This window comes from Anolis carolinensis, chromosome 1 (genome assembly GCF_035594765.1).
Source record: "Anolis carolinensis isolate JA03-04 chromosome 1, rAnoCar3.1.pri, whole genome shotgun sequence".
NCBI lineage: Eukaryota > Metazoa > Chordata > Lepidosauria > Squamata > Dactyloidae > Anolis > Anolis carolinensis.
Window position 1 is genome coordinate 275,269,328 of NC_085841.1, and position 27,742 is coordinate 275,297,069.

General features: G+C 37.7%; 1 protein-coding gene across 1 annotated transcript; it reads left to right on the forward strand.

Moving 5' to 3' along the window:
• Nucleotides 1-27,742, forward strand: ctr9 (CTR9 homolog, Paf1/RNA polymerase II complex component). The gene is made up of 25 exons (XM_062967697.1): nt 1-157; nt 3,337-3,435; nt 4,858-5,097; nt 6,987-7,104; nt 8,005-8,094; nt 9,898-10,046; nt 10,593-10,700; nt 11,167-11,274; nt 11,376-11,612; nt 13,035-13,124; nt 13,214-13,342; nt 13,470-13,653; nt 14,430-14,518; nt 15,306-15,491; nt 15,960-16,047; nt 16,151-16,299; nt 17,961-18,077; nt 18,186-18,331; nt 19,782-19,853; nt 21,069-21,204; nt 22,527-22,670; nt 22,945-23,099; nt 24,155-24,248; nt 25,046-25,158; nt 26,628-27,742. The coding sequence occupies exons 1-25, from the start codon at nt 113-115 to the stop codon at nt 27,079-27,081; spliced, it is 3,540 nt and encodes a 1,179-aa protein (XP_062823767.1). The 5' UTR covers nt 1-112; the 3' UTR covers nt 27,082-27,742.

Consider the following 27,742-nt stretch of genomic DNA (forward strand, 5'->3'; position numbering starts at 1 on the left):
ACTTCCGGGGTCGAGGCTCGACTGCGCCTGTGCAGAGCTGAGCCGCGGAGGCAAACGGCTTCAGGGAAGGGACGCAGCCGGCGCTGAGGGGCAGACAGAGACCACCGCCATCATGTCTCGGGGCTCGATCGAGATCCCCCTCCGGGACACGGACGAGGTGAGCAGCCCACCCGGACCCCCTCTGGCGCGTCCAGGTTTAGCAGTATCTTGGGGTGCATCTTCACCTCGCCTGGGCAAACTCCGGCCCTCCAGGTGTTTTGGACTCCAGCTCCTACAATTCCTAACAGCCTGCTGTTCGGAATTGTGGGAGTTGGGAGTCCAAAACACCTGGAGGGCCGAAGTTTGCTCAGGCGTGATCTACGCTGGCCAATGAATGCAACTTGACACCACTTCAGCTGCCCTATCTCGATGCTATGGAATCCTGGGAGTTGTAGTTTCATGAGATCCTTAGCCTTCCCTGCCATAGAGGGCTGGTGTCTCAACAACTTTCATGATTTCATTGCATCCAGCCATAGCAGTTAAAGTGGTGTCAAACTGCATTCATTCGACTTATACAGATCAGGCATGGGCAAACTTTGGCCCTCCAGGTGTTTTGGACTCCAACTCCCACAATTTCTAACAGTTAGGAATTGTGGGAGTTCAAGTCCAAAACACCTGGAGGGCCAAAGTTTGCCCATGCCTTATATATATATATATATATATATATATATATACAGTAGAGTCTCACTTATCCAACATAAACGGGCCGGCAGAAAATTGGATAAGCGAATATGTAGGATAATAAGGAGAGATCAAGGAGAAGCCTATTAAACATCAAATTAGGTTATGATTTTACAAATTAAGCACCAAAACATCATGTTATACAAAAAATTTGACAGAAAAAAAATAGTTCAATATGCAGGAATGCTATGTAGTAATTACTGTATTTACGAATTTAGCACCAAAATATCACAGTATTGAAAACATTGACTACAAAAATGTGTTGGATAATCCAGAACGTTGGATAAGCGAGAGTTGGATAAGTGAGACTCTACTGTGTGTGTATGTATGTATGTATATATATATATATATATATATATATGGCTACTAAGTCCTCAAATCAAGTAGCCATTGTGTTGTCAATGGTTTTCATGGCCAGAATTACTGGGTCTCTGTGAGGTTTCTGGGCTGTATGGCCATATTCCAGAAGCATTTTCTCCAGACTTTTCGCCCACATCTACGGCAGGCATCCTCAGAGGTGGTGAGGTCTGTTGGAAATTAAGCAAGTGGGGTTTATATATCTTGCAACAATTTCAACATTCACACTTGCCTCCAAAAGACAAGAGTTATTTCTCTCACCTTGGACTTTCCACAGATATATAAACCCCACTTGCCTAGTTTTCAACAGACCTCACAACCTCTGAGGATGCCTGCCATAGATAGGAGGGAATGCTCATAGCAACCAAGTAGCCATTCTCAATTATACGTTGAGCATCCATTTTCCAGAATTCCAAAATCCAAAATTGTCCACTTGGGTGGCAGAGATAGTGATACTTTTGCTTTCTTATGGCTTAGTGTGCATACATTTTATTTTTATGTACACAGCTATTAAAATGCCACATATACAAATATTTTCAGGCTATGTGTATAAGGTGTGGATGAACCATAAAGGAATTTCATGTCTGGACTTAGGTTTTAAAATGTTTATTACCAATGCAAATTTGTATCCCTTCTCCAAAATGCTTGGGTCCAGAAGTGGTGTGGGTTTCTGATCCCCCCCCCCCCCCAAGATTTTGGAATACTTGTATTTGCATACACACACGCACACACAGAATTGGAGTTGGAAGAGACCTCGTGGGCCATCCAGTCCAACCCCCTGCCTAGAAGCATAATATATCTTGTAGATATATCCCAAGTCTCAGCATGAAATTAATTTGTGTTTCGTGTACACCTTATATAGTACATGTCGCCGGAAGGCAATTTTATACAATGTGTTTAATAGCTTTATGTATGAAATAAAGTTTGTGTACATTGAGCCACTAGAAAGCAAGGGTGTCACTTTCTCAGCCACCCATATGGACAATATTGTATTTTGCAATTCTGAGTAATGGATGTTCAACCTGTGAAACAGGGATAGGGATTCTCTTATCAACCGTAAAGCATGAATACCTTACTTTTGCCACTCTCCTTACCAGCTCCATGGAAATGGAGTTGTAGAAGGAATCTTATGAAGTGTCTGACTGACAAAAAGTTAGTGGATCATAATTCTGTGCCCTCAGTAACACCCATCCTTTTTCTGTTTAACATGAAAAGACATCATGATGTTGATTTTTTTGCCACTTGTTTCTCACTATCCGCAGGAGTGAGCATGGGAGTTGGAGACTGCAAAAGATATGTGCTTAAGAGCCACTCCTGATTTCTGTGCTTAAAATCCTGTATCTATTTTAGATTTATTAGTAAGCATGCAAACATGCATTAAAAAAGGGTGGCAGTTCTGCTAATTCCTTATGTTTCACCAAGACACTACAAACAAAACAATATTTTTACATGGAAATACAGAAATTATGTTTCTAATACATTGCACTGCAAATGTGGGTTTTTTATTTCTTTGTTCTGTGAAGAAAGTTGTCTTGAATGATCTTTTTGAGTTATAAGACTCCAAAATTCATATACAAGCACTTTGTCAAGGTACGCACTTAAAACTGAACTACAGTGGTGTAAGACATAATTCTTAATGTTAAAATAATAATAATAATAATCTTTATTTATATCCTGCCACCATCTCCCAGAGGAACTTGGAGCGACTCACAAAACATTCAAGGTGTGACACAAAATACAAAAAGTGCAAAACAAAACATAGGCAATAAACAGTCAACACAACATCATGAATTCACAATACCCCCTGGTAAAAACAATAAAATACAGCAATTGCTGTAGATGAAACAGTAGTATTCGACCTCAGAATTGTAAAGTGCTAAAAAAGAGTCTAACGTCCTCATATGTATTATAAGAGATTCTAAACATGATCGCAGGCTTGTCGGAAAAGTCACGTCTTTAATTGTGTGTGGAAGATTTGGAGGGTAGGGGCTAGCCTGATCTCTCTTGGGAGGGCATTCTAGAACCGGGGGGCCACCACTGAGAAGGCCTCTCTCTTGTCCTCATCAACCGCACTTGAGATGGAGGTGGGACCGAGAGAAGGGCCTCCCCGGTAGATTTTAGAGCCCATGCCAGTTCATAGAAAGAGATGTGGTCTCAAAGATAGGTTGGACCTGAAGTGTAAATGCATGATTACTGTATTATAAAGTTCATTTGCATTGAGCTATTAATATTTACACTTCCTATTTTCCTTATTTTTAGGTCATTGAGCTTGACTTTGATCAGTTGCCGGAGGGGGATGAAGTTATAAGTATTCTTAAACAGGAACACACTCAACTGCACATATGGATTGCTCTAGCGGTTGGTATCTGGCCAGTTGGTTGTATTCTGTTCATTTGGTCCATGCATATCCCACTTTGCATCTGTCCAGGCAGTCTATTATCTGGGCTTTGACTAGACCCAGACCTGCTTGGATGTTCATAGGAGAGATAGCAAAAGGTTACTCCTATTGGTACTGTTCCATTATCCAGGCGGAGACCACAAGAGGGTGCTAGACAGAGGGTAGTCCATTTTGGGTGTTGAAGGAGGAAAACCATTCTCCTTGTTTTCACTGGTTATACCCCCCCCCCCTTCCCATATCATAAACGAGGGTTGATTCCATGACGGGGACATGGATGGAGTTATAACAAGAAAACAGAGCAAAATTGTTTAATTCCTTCAATCCACCCTCCATCCCTGTAAAATGGATTATCCTTTCTCTCTTTCTAGCGTCCCCTAGTGGCCTCTGCCTAGATACTGAAACAGTACCCACCTATCATTTACAACAATCCCACTCAAAGTGGTAGTTCGAGGATTGATGCCATCCCCAAATCACTGGCTGCTGCTCCCTAATGAATTTCCAAGAAAGAAAGAAAAGCAGTTTTAGCCAGGTGGAATAAACATGGTACCATTCCTATGGCACATTTTTTCCAGTCCCCCATATCAGGAAGCTTGAGATGTACTGATCTAGAAAAATATACTTCTGGCTGTACTGATAGTTGTTTTCTCAGTTACTAGATTTTGTGTAAGATGCATTGGATTGAGCAGGACTAGATTATCTCCAAAATCTTCTGTGAATCTGCAAATGCTTGGATATACTATCTCTCTTTACAGTAATTGATATTTGTGTGAGAGAGATTACATTATGAGTTGATTGCTCTTCTTGCTTCAGTCATTAATATTATGCACTGATCAAAATATATGTATGTAGCTTTTTTGGATGCCGGAAAGACTATTCAAATAATTTGTCTTGTCACTATCTAAAATGTGCTTCTTTTACATGCTGTGTAAAAGAAGCACATTTGGGGTACAATTATTGTATTACATGCTGTATCTATTTTCTGGGTACAATCACAGGTGAGTGAAAGTAGCTTTAGGCAGCAATCTTGTGAATGCTTACTTTGAAGTAAATCCTGTTGAACACAGAGGTGTATTGCATATGACTACAATCTTAGGGACCATTGTTCCTATTCCCTTTACATTTTGTAGATCACTTTAAACATATGCTGAATAAATTTTATTGTCTATGATACTTTTCTTTTAAATCATTATGTTGCTGTAAATGTGTGCTTTTTTAACCACAAAGATTAAAAAATACTGATTTGATGGTGATTCTCTGACACTAAAGGAGCAAATCAGTGTTTGTTTTATCCAACGTTTTATTTAAAATACAAGCTGGTGATCTGCTTCATAGTATAGCAGGGTTGAAAATAATGAACAATTTTTCCATTTCCCCTTTTCTAGTTGGAATATTACAAGCAAGGCAAAACAGAAGATTTTGTGAAACTATTGGAAGCTGCTCGAATAGATGGAAACCTCGATTATCGAGATCATGAAAAAGATCAGATGACTTGCCTAGACACCTTAGCAGCCTACTATGTGCAGCAGGCTCGCAAAGAAAAGAATAAAGACAACAAGAAAGAGCTTATTACACAGGCCACACTGCTATACACTATGGCTGATAAAATCATTATGTATGATCAGGTAAGAACAAATGACTTATTTATTTTATTATTTGTGGTATTTATATACCACCCTTCTCAACCCTGAAGAGGACTCAGGGTGGTTCACAGACTTCATCTTGAAAATATCCTCACTAATTATGTTTTTCAGCTTCATTTCACCCATTATCTAGTTGGGGTATTGCTGGCTGTATTCTACATATAGTTAGTCTAATGTGGTTCCATTTGTAAAAAGATATTTCTTGTCTTGAGTTCAAAAGAAGATAAGTGTAACAGAAAGATGCTTGCAAATCACTACCTATAGCTATGTGTTGGAGTCCACATATGGAAACCTTTTTCTAGATATGGTTCTTACTTACATGACAACAAGTGAACACCTGCTGCTGCACATGAGTTGCTGCTGCCTAGAATAAATTGACAGTAGGAGAGCTCATGGGAATGCCAGTATTAGCATTTTACCATAAGATAAACTTAACAGAGCCCTTTAGCCATGATAATATCTCTTGAGAGCCGGTGTGGTATAGTGTTTGGAGACCAGGATTTGAATTCCCACTCAGCCATTGAAACTCACTTGGACTCAGCCTCAAAGGAAGGCCTTGGCAAATCCCCTCTAAACAAAGTTTGTCAGCAAAACCCCATGATAGGGTCACCATACATTCAAACCAACTTGAAGGCACACAACAACAATATCACTTAAAATAAAATTATTAGTGCCCTTGGGCTTACCTAGAAATCAAGGATGTATAATAGCACTACTTCTTCAGAAGAGAACCTGTCAAACCATTCAGTGCTAAATTGTACTAAACTGAAAATCAAAAATGCTTCGTCCCACTGGCCTAACTTCTAATCAAAGACAAGAGATGTTTGGCAAGCTAAAATGACAAAAGATCTGTTGGTTGGCCAAGTGAAAAGAGGTGCTTGAAGGGAAGGGCAGTGTTTCAGTTATAGTAGTAATTCGAGTGCTTTGCATACAAGAGACCACATGTTCAGTCTCTGGGATGTCCAGGTAGATCCAGAGCTTCAAAGCAGCACATTGCAAATAACGGTGTTACCTGTAACATGTTAGTTTTGGGTGTAAATGGCTATCATTTCAGGAAATAACATAATGACTAGTACAATTTCTTTCTTTTTTAAAACCCTGATACAATGAGCCATGTATAATCACTGAACGAGTTGTAGATTTAGGGCCATTTCCTTATTTGTAAATGTTTAAAAATAATCAAAAATATGTTTCAAAATAATCAAAAATAATGCAAAGCACTCACCAAGTAACCTGCTAGTTTTAAAATCATATGTACTTTATCTTCTCCTTTTTGAAAAAAAATGATGGTGCATTAATATTTGAAAGAAACACTTCAGCCTTTTGTGTGGACCTGGAATACTCTTTTAGCCACCTTGAATTCTATTTTTGGGGAAAAGATTGGATATAAATAAAGTGATTGACTGACTGAATAGACTTCTGTCTGAAAACTTGGATAATTACTGCCTATTTCCATGGGCATTCCTCAGCTGGATGCACCAATAGTCTAACTTATTGGTAGCTTCATAAATTCCTGTTATGATAAGAGAGAAGGAGAACCAGATGTAAAGTGGAAGAGCATTCCATAGTTGGGAAAAGTGAATCATGCTTGGAAGCAGAAGTTGCTCTGTGTGGAACAGAAGTTTCCATGAGGCGTTTGTAGATGAAGAGAAGATCAATATACAGGAGTTACACAACAGGGAAATTTGATGTAAAGTCATTCTTAATAATAATGAATTAGAGGAATGTGTTTATTCCCTATTGTCAGTTTTTGTTGTTGTTTGAATCTGTAAATATGTCATTGTAAATAATCAGTGGAATTAGGCAAAATTAGGCATTCTCTTGGTGAAAATGTTTTAAGAAAATCCATTTCTTGTTTCTTGCTTTTCTAGAACCATTTATTGGGAAGAGCCTGTTTCTGCCTTTTGGAGGGTGATAAAATGGACCAAGCTGATGCACAGTTTCATTTTGTGCTTAACCAATCTCCAAATAATATTCCAGCTCTTCTTGGTGAGACTTTTGTGAAATATGAAGCCTATATGCTGATTTCTCCAGAGTTCATCTGTGGATAGCTTAGACAATAATGGTACAGTACTGAGAAACAGTTTGGGGAAAAGATAATTCCAAGGTTTTTTTAATGACTGTTTTGTATCTTTTCTGAGGTATATTTTCCCCAGTGCTCTTATAGATAATCTGGAAATAATTCCCCTTTCTAATACTATCTGTGACTATACAGCAGGGAAGTGAAGATGTTCCTTTTAGAGCAGGCCTGCAGAACTTGTGACCTCCTTCGGGTGTTTGAGCCTTCAATTCCCAGAAGCCCTAGCCAGCTTGTCCAATGGCCAGGAATTCTGGGAGCTGAAGTCCAAAAAAGCTAGAGGGCCACTGTTTGTTCAGGCTTGTTGTAGAGCAAGGGTGGGAATGGTGTGGCCCTCAAAATATTAGATTGAAGCTCCTCGCTGCCCTAGTCAGTTTAAATAGAGGCGAGGAATACTGAAATGCAATGTCTAGAGACATGTACAATTCCTATCCCTGTATTAGGCAACAGTAGGCAAACTAACTTATAGGGAGCTATTCATATCTCCATTTTATATTAAATTTTGTATAGATATGTGATCCCCTAGTCTTAGTATTTTTACTTGAGGCTTATACCCATTAAATTTGAAGCTGATAGCCATTGAAGTTGAAAATTGCATTCCAAATAAAGGTCCTTAATATTGCTACTCATTACATTAAGTTTACTTACTGTTTGAGAAGTGTTAAAGAATCAGTCTATCAATCAATTGATAAATAAATCATTTTGTAGTATTCAGCATGCTTGCAACAGGTGAAAAAGGATATCTGATGTTAATTTAATGTTTGTTGTGAAATTAAAATAGGTATTTTATCAACTGTTGCTTCCCCAAATAGGTAAGGCATGCATTTCATTCAACAAAAAAGATTACAGAGGTGCCCTTGCGTACTACAAAAAAGCACTGCGAACCAACCCAGGCTGCCCAGGTGAGAAACATAAAAGCTCCTTTTAAAATTAGAAGTCACTTCTTGTTTCATTGAGGCCACATAATGCCCTACAATTCAGGCAGGCTAAATACTAGTATGGTTTGCTGTGCCTCTTTTTCTATTTAACACTGACAGCCTATTCTATATTAGTGCTTTGAAACTGACAACAAGAAAGAACATTTTAAGTGTGACCCCAATTAATCCGGAATAAGATGTTGGATCAATATCTGCTGATAAAAGAGTGCAAATTTTGGAAGTACACTTATTTGTAAAACAGAACAAAGCTAACACATGAACTTGCTTCAGTCCACCAGACCTGTAACCCCTGGCAGTAGGTCTCCATGTTGCAGTCTTTCCCAGCCTTTTAGTTGTGACCCTATCTCATTGGACATGTAATGAATTGAATCTGGGACATAAAAATAATAGAGCCTGTTGGATCAGGCCAAACTTCGTCTAAACCAGGGATAGGCAATTTTCTACCCTTGCTCAAGAGGACTGTTTTCTACTCTTATAACCCTCTGGGAGCCACAACAACTACTAAAAATAAACCCAAAACATGGGGGAATATATGGGTGTAACCAGAACACCACTTTTGATGTTGAAAAACTAATTTATAAAAATTAAAGGAGAAGTGGGAGGCTGCTAGCTGATTGCTCTATGTGCATGTTTTCATGAGAAACAGTTCACATTTTTGGCTGAAGATTCTGGAAGGACAAGCCTCCCCGCCCTCCCCCCCAGAAACATCCTTGAGGGACTGCATGGAGCACCAGGGCTGCACTTTAACTACCTGAGTCTAGCCTACTAGATGCCTTCTTGAATTCTACAAGCAGAGTATGATGGCCATAAACATCTTCCTTCATTACTTTTCAGCAAGTAATACTCTTTGGCTATAAGGGTAGTCAGCAGTAGTCAAATTGTTTATGATGGAGGAGGCAACTGTGGATAAAATGGGGCTAAAAAGCACATCTCAGTCTGATTTAAAATTCAAATATTGAATCAAACTGTCACTGGTAATACTCTGCCATTGAACAGTGGCCTTTGTGTAACATATCTTTACATAGGAGATACTGCTGTCAGAGTTTTAGAAGCACAGCCTTGGGGGCTGAGGAGCAGGGCAAAGATGCGTAGTTGTTGGAGGCTAAGGATGCAGTTACACTGTAGATGTAGTGCAGTTTGACACCACTCTGCCATGGGTCAGTACTGTGAAATCATGGGAGTTGTAGTATGTTGAGACACCAGCACTCTGGCAAAGAGAGTTAAAGGTCTTGTCAAACTACAAGCTACCATTCCCATGATTTTTGCATTGAGCCATACATTCATCCTGCAGTGTAGATGCACTCTCAGAATCACTCTCTGGCTTAGATATTAATCTGGGCTGAAGATGAATTCTGTGGCTTCTAGATGTTTACAGATATATTTTACAAGCCTTGATGCTCATTTTCAAGGCCAAGCTCAGGCTGTTTTGCTAGCATTTCTAATCCATCATTTAAAATAGAATTTCCAGTTCCATTTTATTGTTTATAACCCTCAGTCATTACAACATTATGAGGAAATGAAGCAACATTTTCCAAAAATAAAAGGTAAACAGAATAGGAGTGGTAGGAATGATGTATAAATATATGGCTGTTTAATATATGTTGCCTAGAGGCAACATATAAGTAGTAGAGAGACTGATACAAATCTAAAGCTACTGCAGAGCATATAGTATTCATCAGTATTCTAGATCTACATTCCTTGAATGGAGATATGGGTGCAAACTGAGAAATTTAAATCTCAGATTTGCTTTTTTTTCTTCTTTTTTAGCTGAGGTTCGGTTGGGCATGGGCCACTGCTTTGTAAAGCTGAGCAAGCTGGAAAAAGCTCGTCTTGCATTCAGCAGGGCCCTGGAACTCAACTCCAAATGTGTGGGAGCTTTAGTTGGACTGGCTGTTCTGGAATTAAATAATAAAGAGGTAGGTTTCACCTAAAATGGTAACATCAGAATACTATGCTTAATTGAGACTCTAATCAGAATATCTTTTCTGCAGTCATGAAAACAAGACGAATTAGAAATGAAAGCCTCACATTTTCCAGTTTAGCAAATTCATATTTACATTTCTTTGATCTTGAAGTAGTATAACCCCTAATAAGATTCTTTAGTACTGAGTCTGGTAATACCATATTCACATTCAGCAGCCGATTTGTTGCTGAAACCTTCCCATTGTAGTTACCAGTGTAGCTGGTTCTTCCCATGGGCATAATAGTGGTGGGATGAGGTGGTACAAGGACCTTTTGGAGCATGTTGCACACTTTGGAGCAATCAAGCAGAGGTACACAAGGTTACCAAGTTGATTTATTATTGAAATAATAAATCAACTTACATGGGAGGTTGAGATTGGATGTTTTTGAGGTGATATTCTTAAAAGGTTATAAAAGAATTTCTCTAGAAATGTAAAAAAGAAAGGACAGAAAGCTAATACCAATCGAAATAATAAATCAACTTGTATTAATGTTTTCAGGCTGATTCCATCAAAAATGGTGTCCAGTTGCTCTCTAGGGCATACACAATTGATCCTAGTAACCCAATGGTGCTAAACCATTTGGCTAATCACTTCTTTTTCAAAAAGGTAAGACATTTGCAAAGTACCAGAATGATATTAGTTGAAAACTCTTCAGATTATTTAATAATTATTTAATAATGTGTGGATCATCTTTTAATTAAAGGCACAAAAATTAAGTGTTGGCATGTTCTTTTTAAATGGGTTGCCCAGGATTTCTGAAGCCACTTTTATTTTGTAATTGTACTGTATTTTTTATTTAAAATACTTTCATATGTTTATAATTATATATTACTCAGATTCCTCTGTTGCATTTACCTGCAGAAATAATTAAATAACCCAGAAGTATTTGATATTTTAATTGTGTGTTGCAGCTTCATTTCCTGTGTGAATGAAATGAGGTGTCTGTTTCTATATAGAAGAACATGTTTGAATGAGTTCTCTTTCTGTCAATTTTAAATTAGGTTTCCAATACTAAGTCTTTCAGAACATAGCTTTGAAAACTTTTACATTAACTTTATTTTCTACAATACAGGATTATGGTAAGGTCCAGCATTTGGCTCTTCATGCTTTCCATAATACTGAGGTCGAAGCAATGCAGGCAGAGAGCTGCTACCAATTAGCCAGGTCTTTTCATGTTCAGGTACATTTTGAAACCACTTAATACTTTGGATTCTGATTTTTTGAAATAACATACACATTGCATATGGAAATTTAACTTGCTTCCCTCTTTTGCTGTTTTAGGAAGATTATGATCAAGCTTTTCAGTACTATTATCAGGCTACTCAGTTTGCTTCCTCTTCTTTTGTGCTACCATTTTTTGGACTGGGTCAGATGTACATTTACCGAGGAGACAAAGAGAATGCATCACAGTGTTTTGAAAAAGTTTTGAAAGCCTATCCAAACAATTATGAGACCATGAAAATTCTTGGATCCCTCTATGCTGCTTCAGAAGATCAAGATAAAAGAGATATTGCAAAGGTGTGATCATCAACATACTCTTTAAACTTCAGCTACAATCCTTTGGTTGTTTACTTGGGAGCAAGTTCCATCATGCTTAAATTCAGTTCTGAATAGACACATATATAGCTGTAATGTTACTAGATAGTTACTAGATAGATAAGACAGTGTTTTTAATTTTTATAATTTTTTCAAATGGCTATAGTTAAATTTTGTGTATCGGTAAACTATTAGACTTAAGGAAAACTATATAACTATGGAAAACTGAACAGTGAAATTCTGGGAATTAATAGAAACAGACAAATTAACAATTTGTTGAAGGATAAGTCATTGGACACATTCTTAGAAAAATGGAAACCATTTTATCAATATATATCTGAGGGAAAAGGAAAGATTATATATAGGTTTGGAGACATAAAATGTTAGGACATTCACTTGTAAAAACTGTTAAAACAAGTAGAAGTAAACGATTTGCTGGATATAAAGTGGAAGAAAAATGTTACATTTATAGAGGAACCGACAAAAGAGAAGCTGGAAATCCACTTTTAGAACTAGTTTATGTATATGTTGGTAGTTTAAGAGCTATAGGTAGAGTAGATGCATGTTTGTTAGATAATTGTTGTCTATGTCTCTATTTATGCATTCATAAATATTGTTGCTTTTCTCTTTGTGTGTGTTTTTATTATTAAATTTTAATTTAGGAAAAAGATTTAAGGAATGCTGTATTTTTTGGCAAAGAGAACATTGCATGCTTTCTTTCCATTTGCTAGGAAATGCCAGACTCTGTGTAGAGGTGCTTATTTCCAGAATGTAAATTTGTATGATGGTTTGTATCTGTGAGAATTATTACTGTCTTGTATTCTAATCTTCTCCACTCAGAAAACCATATCTTTAAAATTTAAACCCTGAGTTTTTGCCAATTTTGTCAATTTTAACGCTTAATAACGCTATGTAACAAAATTTGAAAAAAAAATCCTGTTCCTGGTTTGAAAGTGTTATTTCCTGTTTAATTGTGCAGTACTCACTATAAAAGTTATTGTACTCCAGAAACTTGGTTTTTGTAGCTGCCACAAACTATGTTGAAGTGGTTGAGCCTCTATGAGATATTCATTGAACACCTATAGCAAAATGTGTTGCAGGATGTCCTGCAAAAACAGTTTTTGCGGATTAATAAACTTTCTCCATGTTTTATAATAGAACCAATTAGGAAATGACATTTATAACATATGAACAAAATCATGTTATATAGTGTAATTGGTCATATTTAACTAGTTTTAATGATGGTAGTTACATGTCTGTCTGGAGTTTTTTTAGCTTTTTGAAAATGCCTCTGACTCCTTTTTAATGTAGTAGTGCTGCTTGTGTTAAAAAGTGAACTGTAGCATCATTGTTTTGTGTATTTTGGCAGTGTGTTTATGCATAAATAATACTTGTATTTTACAGGGTCATTTAAAGAAGGTGACAGAGCAATACCCAGATGATGTCGAAGCCTGGATTGAACTGGCACAAATCCTAGAGCAGACAGATATACAGGTATGGAACAGATGCATAAAGTACATTGTTTAAAGCTGAACAGTTATGCCTCCAAGCTAACCTCTGTCTGCCATCTTTTCATTTCACAGGGTGCACTTTCAGCTTATGGTACAGCAACACGAATCCTTCAGGAAAAAGTACAGGCTGATGTCCCTCCAGAGATTTTGAACAATGTGGGTGCTCTTCACTTCAGGCTTGGGAACTTAGGAGAAGCAAAGGTTTGGAACCCATTATTACCACTAACTACTGTTGCACAACATGTTCAGAATTGGTCCTTCTGCCCATTTTGTATTCAGAATGTTTTACTTTTGTTTTCTTTTGTTCCTTTTCCCTTTTTGCCCCTAGAAATACTTCTTGGCATCTCTGGATCGTGCTAAAGCAGAAGCAGAACATGATGAGCATTACTATAACGCCATTTCAGTGACTACTTCCTACAACCTTGCAAGATTGTATGAAGCAATGTGTGAATTCCATGAAGCGGAAAAATTGTACAAAAACATTCTGAGAGAACATCCAAACTACGTAGACTGTAAGAAATCTTGGTGCAGTTCTTTGAATTTGGAATAGCTGCCTGTGTTTCCCTTCCTACTGCTAGACTTTTAATTTTCCATCCATGTATCTTAGAAGCTTTGTATGGCAAACTGTCTTTAACTCAAAATTTCTTTTGTGTCAATTACTTTGGTCAAACCACATAACCTGGTTAGAAATAATTTTCCATTTTTTCCTGCATTCAAATAACCTATACAATTTCCTCTGGAGGTTTTAAATAGAGACTGGGGACCATCTGTTGGGAGTGCTTTGATTGTGGATTGTGCATGGCAAGAGATTGGACTGGATGGCTCTTCCAATTCTGAGTCTGATCAGTCAGTGTCAGTATAAGTCATTGAATAACCCTCTTTTCAAATTATTTTAAAAGTATCTGTACTAGGAATTTTTACAAAAAGTATTTTAATGTTAGGCCTTTTTGTGTGTACTTGAACACATCATACATGTACATTACTTGCACATGTTGTTGGGTAGAATATTACTCCCATGGTGCATTTTGTTTTGTGCCAGTGCTATATATAAGTTTGCATGGGTGCTGTTAATTGGAGGATTGCGTATAAGTTGCTGTCACTGTTTTGTTATTCCTACCAAGCTCTTTTCTCGGTCACTGCTAACAGTTAGTGGCTATTCAATGTACAGTTAACACTGACTCACTCTGCTTTTGTTCCTCGCCAGCATGGCACCAGTGGAACAAAACATTTGGTGGATATGTCTCCTCCTGAACTGGGTTTTGGTAATTAATCTGTTTTTCTGTGTCAGGCTATCTGCGTTTAGGAGCTATGGCTAGAGATAAAGGGAACTTTTATGAAGCTTCTGACTGGTTTAAAGAAGCCCTTCAAATCAATCAGGTTAGTAAGGGCTTTCCGCTAGCAATATTGTTGCTCAGGAACTCAGTATGGTTTTTTCCCTTCTTATATTGAACCTTTAGAGGCAAATTTCTTTCTGTTAAATATACTAGCATAACTTTATGAATATAAACTAAGTCATATTATGTAGCTTCCATATTCATCTGGAAATAACCTTTTGTTAGGTTGTTCTTATGGGACTGTTTGAAGTGTGCATGGAAATATTCTTTGTAGCTGTGATTTGTTTTGCCAGATTTGTATGGAAGATAAGTCACATTTTAAAAAGATCAGTTGTTGAAAATTAATAGAAATTTGTATTTAATCTCTTCATAGGGGGAGGGTAAGAAGGATAAACTGTTTTGAACTTGCATTGTTTTTTAAACGGATATGTCTGTACTGTAGAATTAATGCAGGTTGCCACCACTTTAACAGCCATAGCTCAATGATATGGGATCGAATGAGTTGTAGTTTGACAAGGCACCAGCACTGTTTGGCAAAGAAGGCAAAGGACCTTCTGTAGCTCCAGCTCCCATGATTCCTTTGCATGGAACCATGGCAGTTAAAGTCGTGTCAAACCACACTCTTTCTACAGTGTAGATGCACCCTTTCTTAAGAAGACCATAGAATGATTAATATTTATCCATCTCTTCATGAAGGTGGGCAGTGGAGGAGCCAAATACTCTTTTGGACTAATTTTGTTTCCATAAGTCTAGAGGTCTCTGAGGAGAATTAGATAGAACCATTCATCATGGATGGGTCTGATTTTAACATATTTGGATATCTCTTTCAGGACCACCCAGATGCTTGGTCCTTAATTGGAAATCTTCATCTGGCCAAACAAGAGTGGGGTCCAGGACAGAAGAAATTTGAAAGAATATTAAAACAGCCATCAACTCAGAATGACACATACTCTATGTTGGCTCTGGGCAATGTGTGGTTACAGACTCTACACCAGCCCACCAGGGACAGGGAGAAGGTGAATATTGCCTGTTTTCATATGGTGTTTATAGGGCCACTTCAGCGATTGAACAGTGGCCTTCCTTGACCACAAAAATTTGCTTAGGAGGCCATCAGTCTGTTGACTTTGCAATAGATTTGAGCAGCTACAATAGGAAACCCAATTTCTGTGCTTTTTTCCTTAAGTGAGACCTTTCTCCTGAAAGAAGTCAGAAGAATTTCTTCTTTGCTTTCTTTGCACAGAGACTTGTTACTTGGAAGAGTTCTCTTTTTCAAAGATTTTTGTCCCAACTCTTCCTCCTTCTTTATTCATATTTGCTCATCTTTTCCCTCAACTATTTCTGAGCCTTTCAAAGTATTTAGAATGGTTAATGATGTTTTGTGTGTTGGTGTGATGTTTCTCTTTTTTAACGTTTAGATATAAAATATAATAAATAGAAAGGTTTGATCATCTGCTATCCTAAGAGTTCTATCACTGTGTTTGTAGGAAAAGCGTCATCAAGATCGTGCATTAGCCATCTACAAACAAGTGCTCAGGAATGACCCAAAGAATTTGTATGCTGCAAACGGCATAGGTGATTATTGTATTCAGATTTCTCATCTGATTTTTCTTCTTGCATCCTGAAGTTTTTGAAAGTGTACATATCTGAAAGTTCTCCTTTGGTTTCTCCTTTTTAGGAGCTGTGCTGGCACACAAAGGATATTTCCGTGAGGCTCGTGATGTTTTTGCCCAAGTGAGAGAGGCAACCGCAGATATCAGTGATGTGTGGCTTAATCTGGCACATATATATGTGGAACAGAAGCAGTACATCAGTGCTGTGCAAATGGTAATCTTTCAAAATAGATGGATGAGGGACAAGAATCCTGTGAAAAAATAAAGACATGAAATGTTTTCCCATAACAAAGGTGTTTTTTTTTAACCTTGTTAGTATGGGACCACTTTATTTAAAAAATAACTACATTTTGGGAAGGTTTATTTTATTTTGTATAAAAAGAATTGCATAAATTAGTATAAAACTGATAAAAAAATAGGAAAACAAGTGGCTAAATATCTTTTGACCAAAAATGGGCAACAGTGATTGCATTGTCTGTAGCCTCAAACAATTCTTCCTCTGTACATGAGGTGGGACTCTACGGACAGGCATACAGATGTGGAGCTGTCTGCTCTGCTCCACAGTCGTACAAGGTGGAGGATTATTTTAGGTAGTGCCATTTTGGGAAGTTAAAACCCCCCACAATTGATAACAATTACTAAGATCAGGAGAACACTTCTGTTAGAATCAAATTGAAACAGAATTCATGAAAGTACTATCTCATAAAAGTAGTAAGGAGCCAACTCTGTAAACCAGATTGAAATGTCCTTTTCTTTTATGATCCTGTCCTTAAGGCATTACTAGGAACCTAAAAGCAGCAAAATAAGGCTGGTAGGAAAGAAGAGGGAGGAGCATTTCATGTTTGAGAGAAACCCAAGGCTTGACAAATTCAACACATTCTTTAAGAAACCCCATAACCTAAGACAGACAAAAAATAGTCTGTTGAGGACTTAGTTTGCAATAGAGTGATGGAAAAAAACAATAATGTGAGTTGGTGACAGTGGAGTGGAATGCCATCCTTGGAGGGAATTGCTGGTCTTAAGCCTGGATAGGAGTACTTCTTTTAGGAAGGAGGATATAATGCAGTGTTTATTGCAGTTCTGCTTGGATTAGCTATTATATAGGATAGTTACACCCTATACTGGTTCCCCAATAATATGTCTGTTCTTTTCTGTCCTTAACATAATATAAAAATATATTTTAATTTCAACAGTGAACTGGTAGGTGATGCACATACATAGAAGAAATAGAAATGTCAAATTGTACAATATAACTTGAAGTTTCTAAGTTTGCAGAACTACCCAATTAATGGCAGCACTTATTTTATTTACTAGACAATAATAAATCACTGGTTAGAACAAGAAGACCTAATGGTAATGAGTTGTTGGTGTCAATAAGAACTTTGTTACCGTTCGAAATAACAGGTTGAAAATGTTCATCAGGACTGCAGCAGGAGATGTGAGGTTTTTCATTTTTTAAAAAGCTCTTCGTGCCTTAGTGCAGCCTTTTACTTAGTATCTGGTAGCCATGCATTACAAAGAAATCCAACAAGAAAATCCCCTTTCCCCACTAGCCTGTTAAGAAGTTAATATCCTGTGTTACTAGAAGATTGTGTTGTCTCCACACCTGTAACCAGCATGGCAACAGAAGTACCAGACTAGCAATTTAGGAGAGAATTTAGAGATTAGCAGGGTATTTTTGGTCTTATTTACAAGGTTGTATTTAGTTTCACATTCAATTTGATCCCACTTCACAAGGACTTATTTTGGATACATATGCTTAGAAATGTGTTGCATTGTCCAGTGAAACAGGTGAGCTTTATATTTAGTTTAATTAAAATCTACATTTAGTCTTAAACCTTGAAACTCTTGTATGTGTGATTTCTTTCCATATAGTATGAAAATTGCCTCAGAAAATTCTATAAACACCAGAACACTGAAGTACTGTTGTATTTGGCCCGTGCTCTCTTCAAATGTGGGAAGCTACAAGAATGCAAGCAGACACTGCTGAAGGTAATAACTGGATTTTTTTAAAAATGGCTGCTTTATAGCACTGTCTCATGCATGTTGAAGGGTTGCTGGTGCATACCCATATAATTCAGAGCTTATTTGAATCCTCAGGCTAGACATGTGGCTCCCAGTGATACAGTTCTTATGTTCAATGTTGCCCTGGTCCTGCAAAGGCTGGCTACCTCTGTCCTGAAAGATGAAAAAAGTAACTTGAAAGAAGTACTAAATGCTGTGAAAGAACTGGAGTTAGCTCATAGGTATGTGCCCTATAAGTTGTTTTTACAAATATTGTTGTGTTGTATATACCAAATTCCAGTCTAACCACACTTGGTTACTTTCTACAGCTTTGTAAATTTTTCAGATTTGCTAAATGTTGTCCTTTAAAACAGAGTTTTGCTTTAGTAAGTTTTAACAAACAATGCAAATTTAATTAGAGTAGCAGTAACTCTTATACAACATCCTTTAGATGTTTTATGTCAGTAGATTGCAAAAATGATCCCCACCAAGTTAATGAACTGAATAATACTTATATAAAGTTGGAAGGTAGCAGACCTCCTTGTTTTAATGGCTGGCTTCAGTTGCTGTTGTCTAAATCTGCAGTTGGTGGATCAGTTAGACAGATTGGTTGTGGTCAAATCTACAAACATGGAGGTTCCCAGCAGAGTCTAGAAAGTACTGGGAGTGACAAGGTGGCTAATACACCCTCAGAGTATAATCCAGCACACAGATCAAATATTTTTAGAAACGACACCAGTCAACTAGGTGCAAACTGTACTTGACTCTTAGATACCTGTAAAGTAAGCTTCTGAACTGGAAGCTTACTTTAAAATAGTTAAGATTCTATTTTGACTTAATCTCTCACCAATTATTTTCTCATACTATTACAACCCTTTTTGCAAAATGTATGGGTGTGAGCAGGATTCCCTGTGACAGGTACCCGCCTCTTGTCCCAGTAGTTGAGATTTCCACTCTCACACAGTTGCTTGACAGGTTCTGTTACATCTCCAAAGCCTGTATTGAGTCACCTACAATATAATTGAGTCCTCCACAAAAAGGATACATCATGCAATCCATTAAATTGAATGGGAAATATTACACTGTATTGAGTAGATTGCAGCCAAAATGCTTGGGAAACAGAAATATAGTGAGATTGATACAGATGAGGTATAGCAGAGATACATAAAGGTCAACCCCCTAAGCCAGTAGTTCTCAGCCTGTGGGTCCCCAGGTGTTTTGGCCTACAACTCCCAGAAATCCCAGCCAATTTACCAGGATTTCTGGGAGTTGAATGCCAAAACATCTGGGGACCCACAGGTTGAGAACCACTGCCCTAAGCCCTGTTCAACCATACTGAACTTCCCAAAATGTAATCTCCAAAATGGCAAATTATACCCTTCTGGAGGATGTGTGGTGATTTCACCTCCCCAGAATATTTTCATTGTGCAGAAAATACTTAGATGTGTTTATCTTACATTTAGAATGCAACTTTGTTTTGGTGGGGCTGGAAGGGAGCAATCCAAAGGTTCAGGTGAAATGAAAAAAGACTATTTGACGCTCAAAGCTTGTCCAGTCCTAAATGTAGACTTATTTTGTTTCTGAATTGTTCAAAAATCTGTTTAACATAGAAAGCCTGTTTTGATTCAAAAGAAGGACTGCCAGCATGCATCAGATTAAAAAATTGATTCCCGACTTCATTTTTCCATTTAGATACTTCAGTTACTTGAGTAAAGTAGGAGATAAAATGAGATTTGATTTGGCACTTGCTGCAACTGAAGCCAGGTAAGAATCGTTCCTTCTCTAAATTACCATACTTAAGAATTGGGATAGATTTTAAAATATATGCCTGCTTTCTTATTTGTATAATATTTGTATGGCATGATATGCATTGCTTAAAAATCTGAACTAAGCAGAACCATGGCCTATATCTACATTTCTGTTTGGGGCAAGAGCTTGGATTCAGACTCTACTGTCTTGAACAGGAAGCTGATAGCAGCCAGCCATTTTAACTCCTCTAGTATGGGTAGATGCTGGAGCACAACATTTTATATAATGTCCTAGTAAGGGCCCTGATATATTAATGATGGTAAGAACAAGAGAATCCTGTGGCAGCTTCACAATTTAACATATGTTATTTGACTAAAGTTTTACTATGTAAGAGCTTATTTCATCAGATGCAAGTACGTAACAAACAGGGAGCCAGCCATGACAGTTATGTGAGAGAGGTAGTCTTCAAGATGTCACAAGATTGATGTTTGGGGTGCATCAAATTAACAAATAACTACCAGAAATTAATTATAGTCATTTTTTGGTGATGTTGATACAGGGGTCATGAAAGAAACTTCTAATTTTCTTCTTAGAATAATTGTCATGCAGTTTTAATAAACTTATTTTGCAGCTTATTAAACATGTTTATTGAAATTTGTTTTTATTATTGGATTGAACTATTAAAAGTCTATTTCAGTTTAATTTAGTTGCAGTTAAACAAAAGGAAGCTCTAAACAACTTTTTCCATATATAAAAAGTTCTCAACTCTCTTAGAAAAAAGATGCAGCTCAGAAGGTAGTTAAAGCAATTTAATTTTAAATGATTGAAGCATAAACATTCATGTCATAAAGATAAATATTTCTAGGAAATAACATGAAGTGCATATTAAAAGCTTCTTCAAGAGGGCAGAGCAATATTTGCAGCTGGAGAACTTACTAGGTTTGTCCAGTAGCAATTGCTGCTGCCAAACATATATTTGCCATCTTTAAAAGTATCTGGACCCTTTGACAGAAGTGTTTTAGGAAAGCTAATGAACAAAGCCTTAACAGCATATGCATGTGCTTACTAGGTTCTTGCTCAAACAGTACAATTTCCTCATGACTAAGTACTTCCAGTCTTCAGCTATAAACTCCTCCTTTTTATTGAATGTGTCTGTCTTTGGCATTGCAGTGGGACCTTTTTCACATTTTATTTCTACTTTTGTCTGCAAATCTAACTTGAACTTGATAGGCAGTGTTCTGATCTGCTGAGTCAAGCTCAGTATCATGTGGCTCGGGCCCGGAAGCAGGACGAAGAAGAACGAGAGCTACGAGCGAAACAAGAGCAAGAAAAAGAACTGCTGCGCCAGAAATTGCTCAAAGAACAGGTACTGTATTCCCATGATGGCTGGTGCCTTAGGCTATTCCTTATTCCATATTCTTGCAGCCACTGTTCAACTTTCATTTTTCCTTAGAACCCACTGTTGCTGGGATGGGGAAAGTGAGCTGCCTGCAGTTCCTAGCCCCAGTTATTTGTCCCCAGATGCCTCCAACAACTCTGGGGATATATTTCGCACTTAAGCGTCTACTCTTCCCCAACCCAGAAGTCTTTTTACCAGACAAGAAGTGAACGGGATTTCCATGTCATATCCCATTGTGGGGGAAAGGCCTTTTCTGAATCTAAAATAGCCCAGAGAGAACAAAAAAGTGGACAAATTCCTCCTAAGCCTTCTAGGAGCTGCTGGAGATAAAACTATTTTCCAAAAGGTTTTTTTTTGTTTGTTTTTTTTGCGGGGGGAGATATCCAAAGTTACCTGGGGAACCAGTCTGGCTCCTTCATTCTTAACAGTTGCTCATTCTTGCACTACCCAAGGAAAATAGGATCAGCACATGTATACTGCTGTGTGACTGTAGTCCTGGTACTAAATGGCTGGATCCTGACTAGTCACTACATAAAATAGGCTCTGCCAGTGAAATAACACTTTGTTTTTGTTTTATGTCTTCTCTTTGAGCACATTATATTGCTAGGATGGCATTCCTTCCTAGTTCATATACTTACAATTGTATCCTTACCTTGTTCTTTCCCAGCATGGTCCCTCACTTCCCTCCTTTCAGCATAAAATACTTGACTGACTAATATGACTGTCCTCTCACAGTTAAAGCCCTAGCAAACTATTTCTAGACGTCTCTTAGTTGAAGACACTAACTGTCTTCAACTGTCAACATCATTTTTTTCTCCTCCTTGCCTTTCACTTCAACCTCTCTTCACAAAATTCTTTGGGCTATGATTGGTCAACCCACGCAAAGGCAGGTTCCAGGCCTCTTTGGCCCAGGCCATGGATATAATAATGCCTATTAAGCTGCAGAAAAGCACCAAGTAGGCATCAGGCACAACTTTGCAGAGAAGTGCTTACCTAAATGGAATCCAAGATGGCTTGCATGCTTTACATAACAACATCTCCAGCCCAAATGGATTTTGAAGGGATAGTTCTCTTGTGAATCTGTTTTATAATATAATGATTTGAAGACTATGTGTTTTGCTATTTCTCCATGCAGTAAATCTTACCTAAATTTGATGCTGCATGCAGTGGGTTCACCCCTTCATAGACTTGTATTAGAGCAGACCGTTCCGAGGCAGCTAATGTTTTTCATATTTGCACTCAATATCATAACTAAAACCAAATTAGTCATGTTGTAATTATGCTTCCAGGAAGAAAAACGCCTCAGGGAAATAGAAGAACAAAAGAAACTTCTGGAACAGAGGGCACAATATGTAGAGAAAACCAAAAATATTCTGATGTTCACTGGGGAAGTTGAAGGATCAAAAGAGAAAAAACGTGGTGGAGCTGGCCGGGTATGGAATAATAATTACGATTAGCCTATAAGTAATTCTAATTGATTCTACTCTTTTTAAATATTGATGTTTGTGTGTGGGGGGATTGGTAATGAATGAGTTATTTTTATTTTAGTTTATTATATATGAAATTAAATTTCTTAAAATAGAATTCATGAAACATGAAGTATGTCAGGTTTGATCTTTAGTTTGATAGATAAGTTCTAAAATGGTTTGTTTGTTTTGGAGGATCACTTACTGCCACAAATAATAGTGGTTTTTGATTTTGTGATAGCGTTCCAGAAAAACTGGTGAATTTGAAGAGTTTGTCAATGATGACAGTGATGACGATCTCCCAGTGTCTCGAAAGAAAAAGAGAAGGAAGGGTAGTGGCAGTGAACAAGATGGTGAGGAAGAAGACGGGGAGAAGAAGAAAAAGAAGCGACGAAGGCAAGTCCATCGCTTTGACATGATAAAAACCTTGGTGGGGATTCAGGGAGATTTTGTGAACACACTCAGGTTTCAGAGTTCCCTCTTTCCATAGACAGCCCTCATCATTGCTTGATACATCACCCATCAAACTTAGGGAAAGCTTCTGAATTTTGTTTTTGATAGTGGTGAACCAAAAGCATTTTTATGCCTGCTTATCAAAGTGTTTGTGCTGGCATGAGAATGTATCTACTTTGGCTAGTGAACCAGTATCCATACATGTTGTGTGATTTTACAGTACCTCTTTCTTATTGTAATGTGTTCTGTCTGTTCGTTTTTGCTGGGATATTGTAAACTGTCTTAAGATCATGTAGAGGGAATTGTGATGTTGTGCAATGTCTGTATTCTCAGGAGGGGAGGGGAGACAGCTATGTCCTAGGAATCATTGTGCATAAAGAGCCAACAGTGTAGCTATTTTACCATGGGGCCCACAGTTCCTTCCGTACCAGAATACAATGGTACTCACTGGGACATCATGTATGATGCCCTAATATGTATTATCAAAGTTCACCAGAAGGATTGAATGTCTTGTCAGGGATGTAGCAATGTCATTGTAAAGTTATGAATTTCAGCCTCTAATTGATGTTCTCAGTCACACTGTTTATTTTCATCTAGATCTACTAAATGCTTAAAATATTTTAAGGAACAAAGAATTAAAAGGATATTAAGTTTAGCATCCCTTATCCAGAATTCTGAAATCCAAAACTTAGTGATACCTTTGTTTCAGCATACCCAAACTTTGTTTCATGCTCAAAATGATTAACAGTACTATGTATAAAATTGCCTTTAGGCTATGTGTATAAAGTATATATGAAACATACATGAATTTCTTGTTTAAACATGGGGTCGCATCTGCAAGATACCTCATCATGCAAATACAAGCATTCCAAAATCCCAAACACTTCTGGCTCTAAGCATTTTGGATAGGGGCTGCTAAACCTGTAATTTGATTCGGATTCAGTTAATTGGGGCACTCTGAATTGAAATGTTGGATTTTTGTGTATTCTTTTCCAAAGAGCCCAGAAGGCAGATGATGGTACTGATGATGATGACAATGAGGCTACACCAAGGCCTAAAAAGCGCCGTCCAGCTAAGACTGAGAAGAGAAAGGTATTTCTGTTTGGTGGTATTATATTTGTGTTGGGTCAAAAGCAGTAAAATGAAGTGTGCTGCAAAACTTTATAAATATTGACCAAATCAGAGTATTGATTAGTACATAACAAATTTCCATATTTCACAAGCTATTCCGATTCCTGGGCTGCTGTGAGTTTTTTGGGCTATGTTCCAGTAGCAATATTTCCTGACGTTTCGCCCACATCTGTGGCAAGCATCCTCAGAGGTTTGTTCAGAGGTTCGCTGGAAATGAGGCAAGTGGAGTGTATATATATCTGTGGACTGTCTCCCACCTTGGACACCCCACTTGCCTCATTTCCAACAGATCTCTGAACAAACCTCTGAGGATGCTTGCCACAGATGCAGGTGAAACATGAGGAAATATTGCTACTGGAACATGACCATACGGCCCGAAAAACTCCCAGTGACTCCGACCATGAAAGCCTTCGACAACACATATTCTGATTCCTTCCCCTTCTATTGAAAGGAGAGGTGGGACGGAGAACATGAGTCTCTAGTATGTAACAACATGGATTCTTACTGCATTTGGCTTTCTTTGTAAGGATATATCCATAGTTTCTGAGGTCGTGGATGAAACTTATGTATTGAAATTTGTCTCTGTTGATTCTTAGCAAACAAATTAGAAGAAGCAGATAATTAGGCATTATACCACATCCATCTAACTGGATGTGGTCACCATTGCAATAAGGCAACTCTACTTAAAAAGTAAAATATTCAATTACACAGTAGCTGAAACTCCAAATTTATAATGCTCTTAATACTTTTTTTCCTAGCCCAAGCCAGAACGCTTGCCTCCTTCAATGAAAGGGAAAATAAAATCAAAAGCTATCATTTCATCGAGCGATGACTCATCAGATGAAGATAAACTCAAAATTGCTGATGATGGGTATGTATATAGTATATATCACTTGGAAGCAAGGGGCCATTTAATTTTTCAAAAGTGGAATTGTTTGCACACAAAATTGTGTGTGATATATTCAACTGTTTTCTGAACTCTATATCTTTTCAATTATAAATAAGCTCATACTTCTGCATTCTGTGCAGTCTTGTTAATGCATGTTAGTTGTGTTACATTTCATTTATTTTATCATGTCACTTTGAACATTTGTTGGGAGAAACTTATCCTTTAAAACCAATGACACTTTGGATTGCAGTTTCCATTAACTCTACCCAGCAAGGTTATTATTAAGTGGCCTGATGTTCAAAATATCTGAAGGTTCAAAGGTTCCCTATTTGAGAGCCTGCCTCTATTTTTCTGTTTCCTGTGGACACTTTATAGAATTCAGAATGATAGAAGGACCATTCAATCAGTTGAACTTAAGTCTGAAATCAGTTTTTCAGCAGCAGATTCGATCTCTTCCATTTTGTTTTGCTCCATGGGGATGTGGTTTGGAGTTGTCAGTGCCTTTTTGTTGTGAGTTCTTAATTGGCTACAGAAAACCATTATTTCATTTACTTGTTTCTTCATGTAGTGGATGCTCTGCCTTTTTGCAGGCATGACACCCAAGTGGGCTCACAGTTTAAAATTAAACAAAATAAGTCAAAACAATATGTTGCAAAAGACTACAATCTGTTAAACGGGTAGTCACATTAAAGGACTTAAAAGGTTTAATATACCATACATTGAAAGCATAAGATCAAGTTACAGCAGTTTCCATTAAAATACCCTTCTGGAACACTTGGATGAAGTTCTGTTCAAATATAAAGGTCTTTGCCTGCTTATTAAAAAAAGATTGGGTTTGGGGGTGAAGCTTGTTCTCTGAAGATCTTAAAATTTGGGCAGCCCTATGTAGGGATACATTTTTAACATAGTCTGGGCGCAAGATGAATAGGGCTTTATAGGCCACAATCAGTACATTGAAACTACCTGGAAATGGACCAGTAGAGATGGAAAAGGTTTCATCAAGAGAGTTCCCAGTTCCCTGTTAAAAAAAAAAAACCAGTCAGAAGTCTGGCCACAGCACTTTTGGACTGGCTGAAATTTCTGAACATTTTCCAAAGGCAGTCCGTGTAAAATGTGTTTCAGTAATCCAAATGGGATGTGATCTGTCATGTTTTACTATGAGCAGTTTAACCACACTGCACAATTAGAGAGGTTTACTATCACTTTCAGTTATCTCTTTACCTGAGATTTATAGTTTGAGCAAGGGTGCATAGAATTATTTAGTGTACTCTCTTGAACAGCTGACAGAATTCGAAAAGATCTCACAAAATTAGGATTTTGCCTGACTGAACCATAACAATTAGTGGTATCAAACCACTTGCTATGATAGTAAAGTGTAGCTAAGCCCTTGGTATGCTATCTTTTCTGCAATGTTTTATTAATAGTTTTTGCACTATTCTATTTTTGATCAGAAATGCCAGGAACAGCAACAGCGATTCTGATAATGCAGAGACACTCAACAAGCGTGTCATGTCAGACAGTGATTCGGACAATAGTAACCGGTCGGGCAGTGAGAGGGGCAGCCCCAGGCGGCCAGCTGCCCATCCTTCGGATGAGGACTCAGACAGCGATGGACCACCAAGGAAGAAGAGGCAGTCTGACTCGGATCAATCTGACAATGATTCTGTGCGGTCGGGGAGAAGCCCCTCTGTGAGATCCGGAAGAAGCCCCTCTGTGCAGTCTGGAAGAAGCCACTCTGGTGGTTCTGAGAATGAATCTCGTCCAGCTTCTCGCAGTGCGGATTCTGACCGAGATTCTGAGAGAGCATCTGATAATGAAGGTTCGGTTAATGGGTCTGAACCAGAGGCATCCAATAATGAAGGATCCGAAAGAGGATCTTATGCTGGATCAGATGACAGTGATTAGATTTCAACTCCGGCCTCTCCTTTTTTTTAATATAAAATTTTTGTAAATATATTTTGGTTTGAGAGAATTTGGGGGAAGTTAAATATGTCCATCTTTTATATTTGAAAACTGAATTAAAAACATGCACAACTATGTTTTAGGGGGAAATATTTAAAGTTGAAATATTTCCTAAAGCATTTTTCTACAGTATTGTACACTTGCTAGATGGTAGTATCCCTCTAGACTACAGCATCCATTTCAGTTTGGTGCTAGGATCTGAAGAGTTGATGCCCAGATAGTAATCCTGCATCTGGTTATGCTTTAAGTGCCTATGAAATACATGGCATTTAAGCATATTTAATTTGATGGAAGGTTATAGCCCTTTCTGTCTTTCCTTGTCTAATCAAAAGTGTTTTTTTTACTTGGAAAAGAGTACAGGTAGAGTTCCAAGAATTCCTAAAAGTGTAGAATGTTTGGGTATACAGAGCTGTCTTTCTTACTATGTTAGTTCCTATTAAATACATTTTTATGTTCTGTTTAAAATTCATAAGTGCTGTAGAAAATTCCTTAAAATTGAAACTAAACATATAAAATAAAATCCTATAGGAATGTAGATAAATACCGGATTATGACTTCTCAGAAAAGATTTTTGTATCGCATCTAATAAAAGCTGTGGCTACAA

Excerpts from the sequence above, each read along its gene's own strand:
- ctr9 (XM_062967697.1), top strand. The coding sequence starts at position 113 with ATGTCTCGGGGCTCGATCGAGATCCCCCTCCGGGACACGGACGAG. Across the intron at positions 3,436-4,857 it reads ACATATGGATTGCTCTAGCG|TTGGAATATTACAAGCAAGG; the intron begins GTTGGTATCTGG and ends CCCCTTTTCTAG. Across the intron at positions 11,613-13,034 it reads ATAAAAGAGATATTGCAAAG|GGTCATTTAAAGAAGGTGAC; the intron begins GTGTGATCATCA and ends TGTATTTTACAG.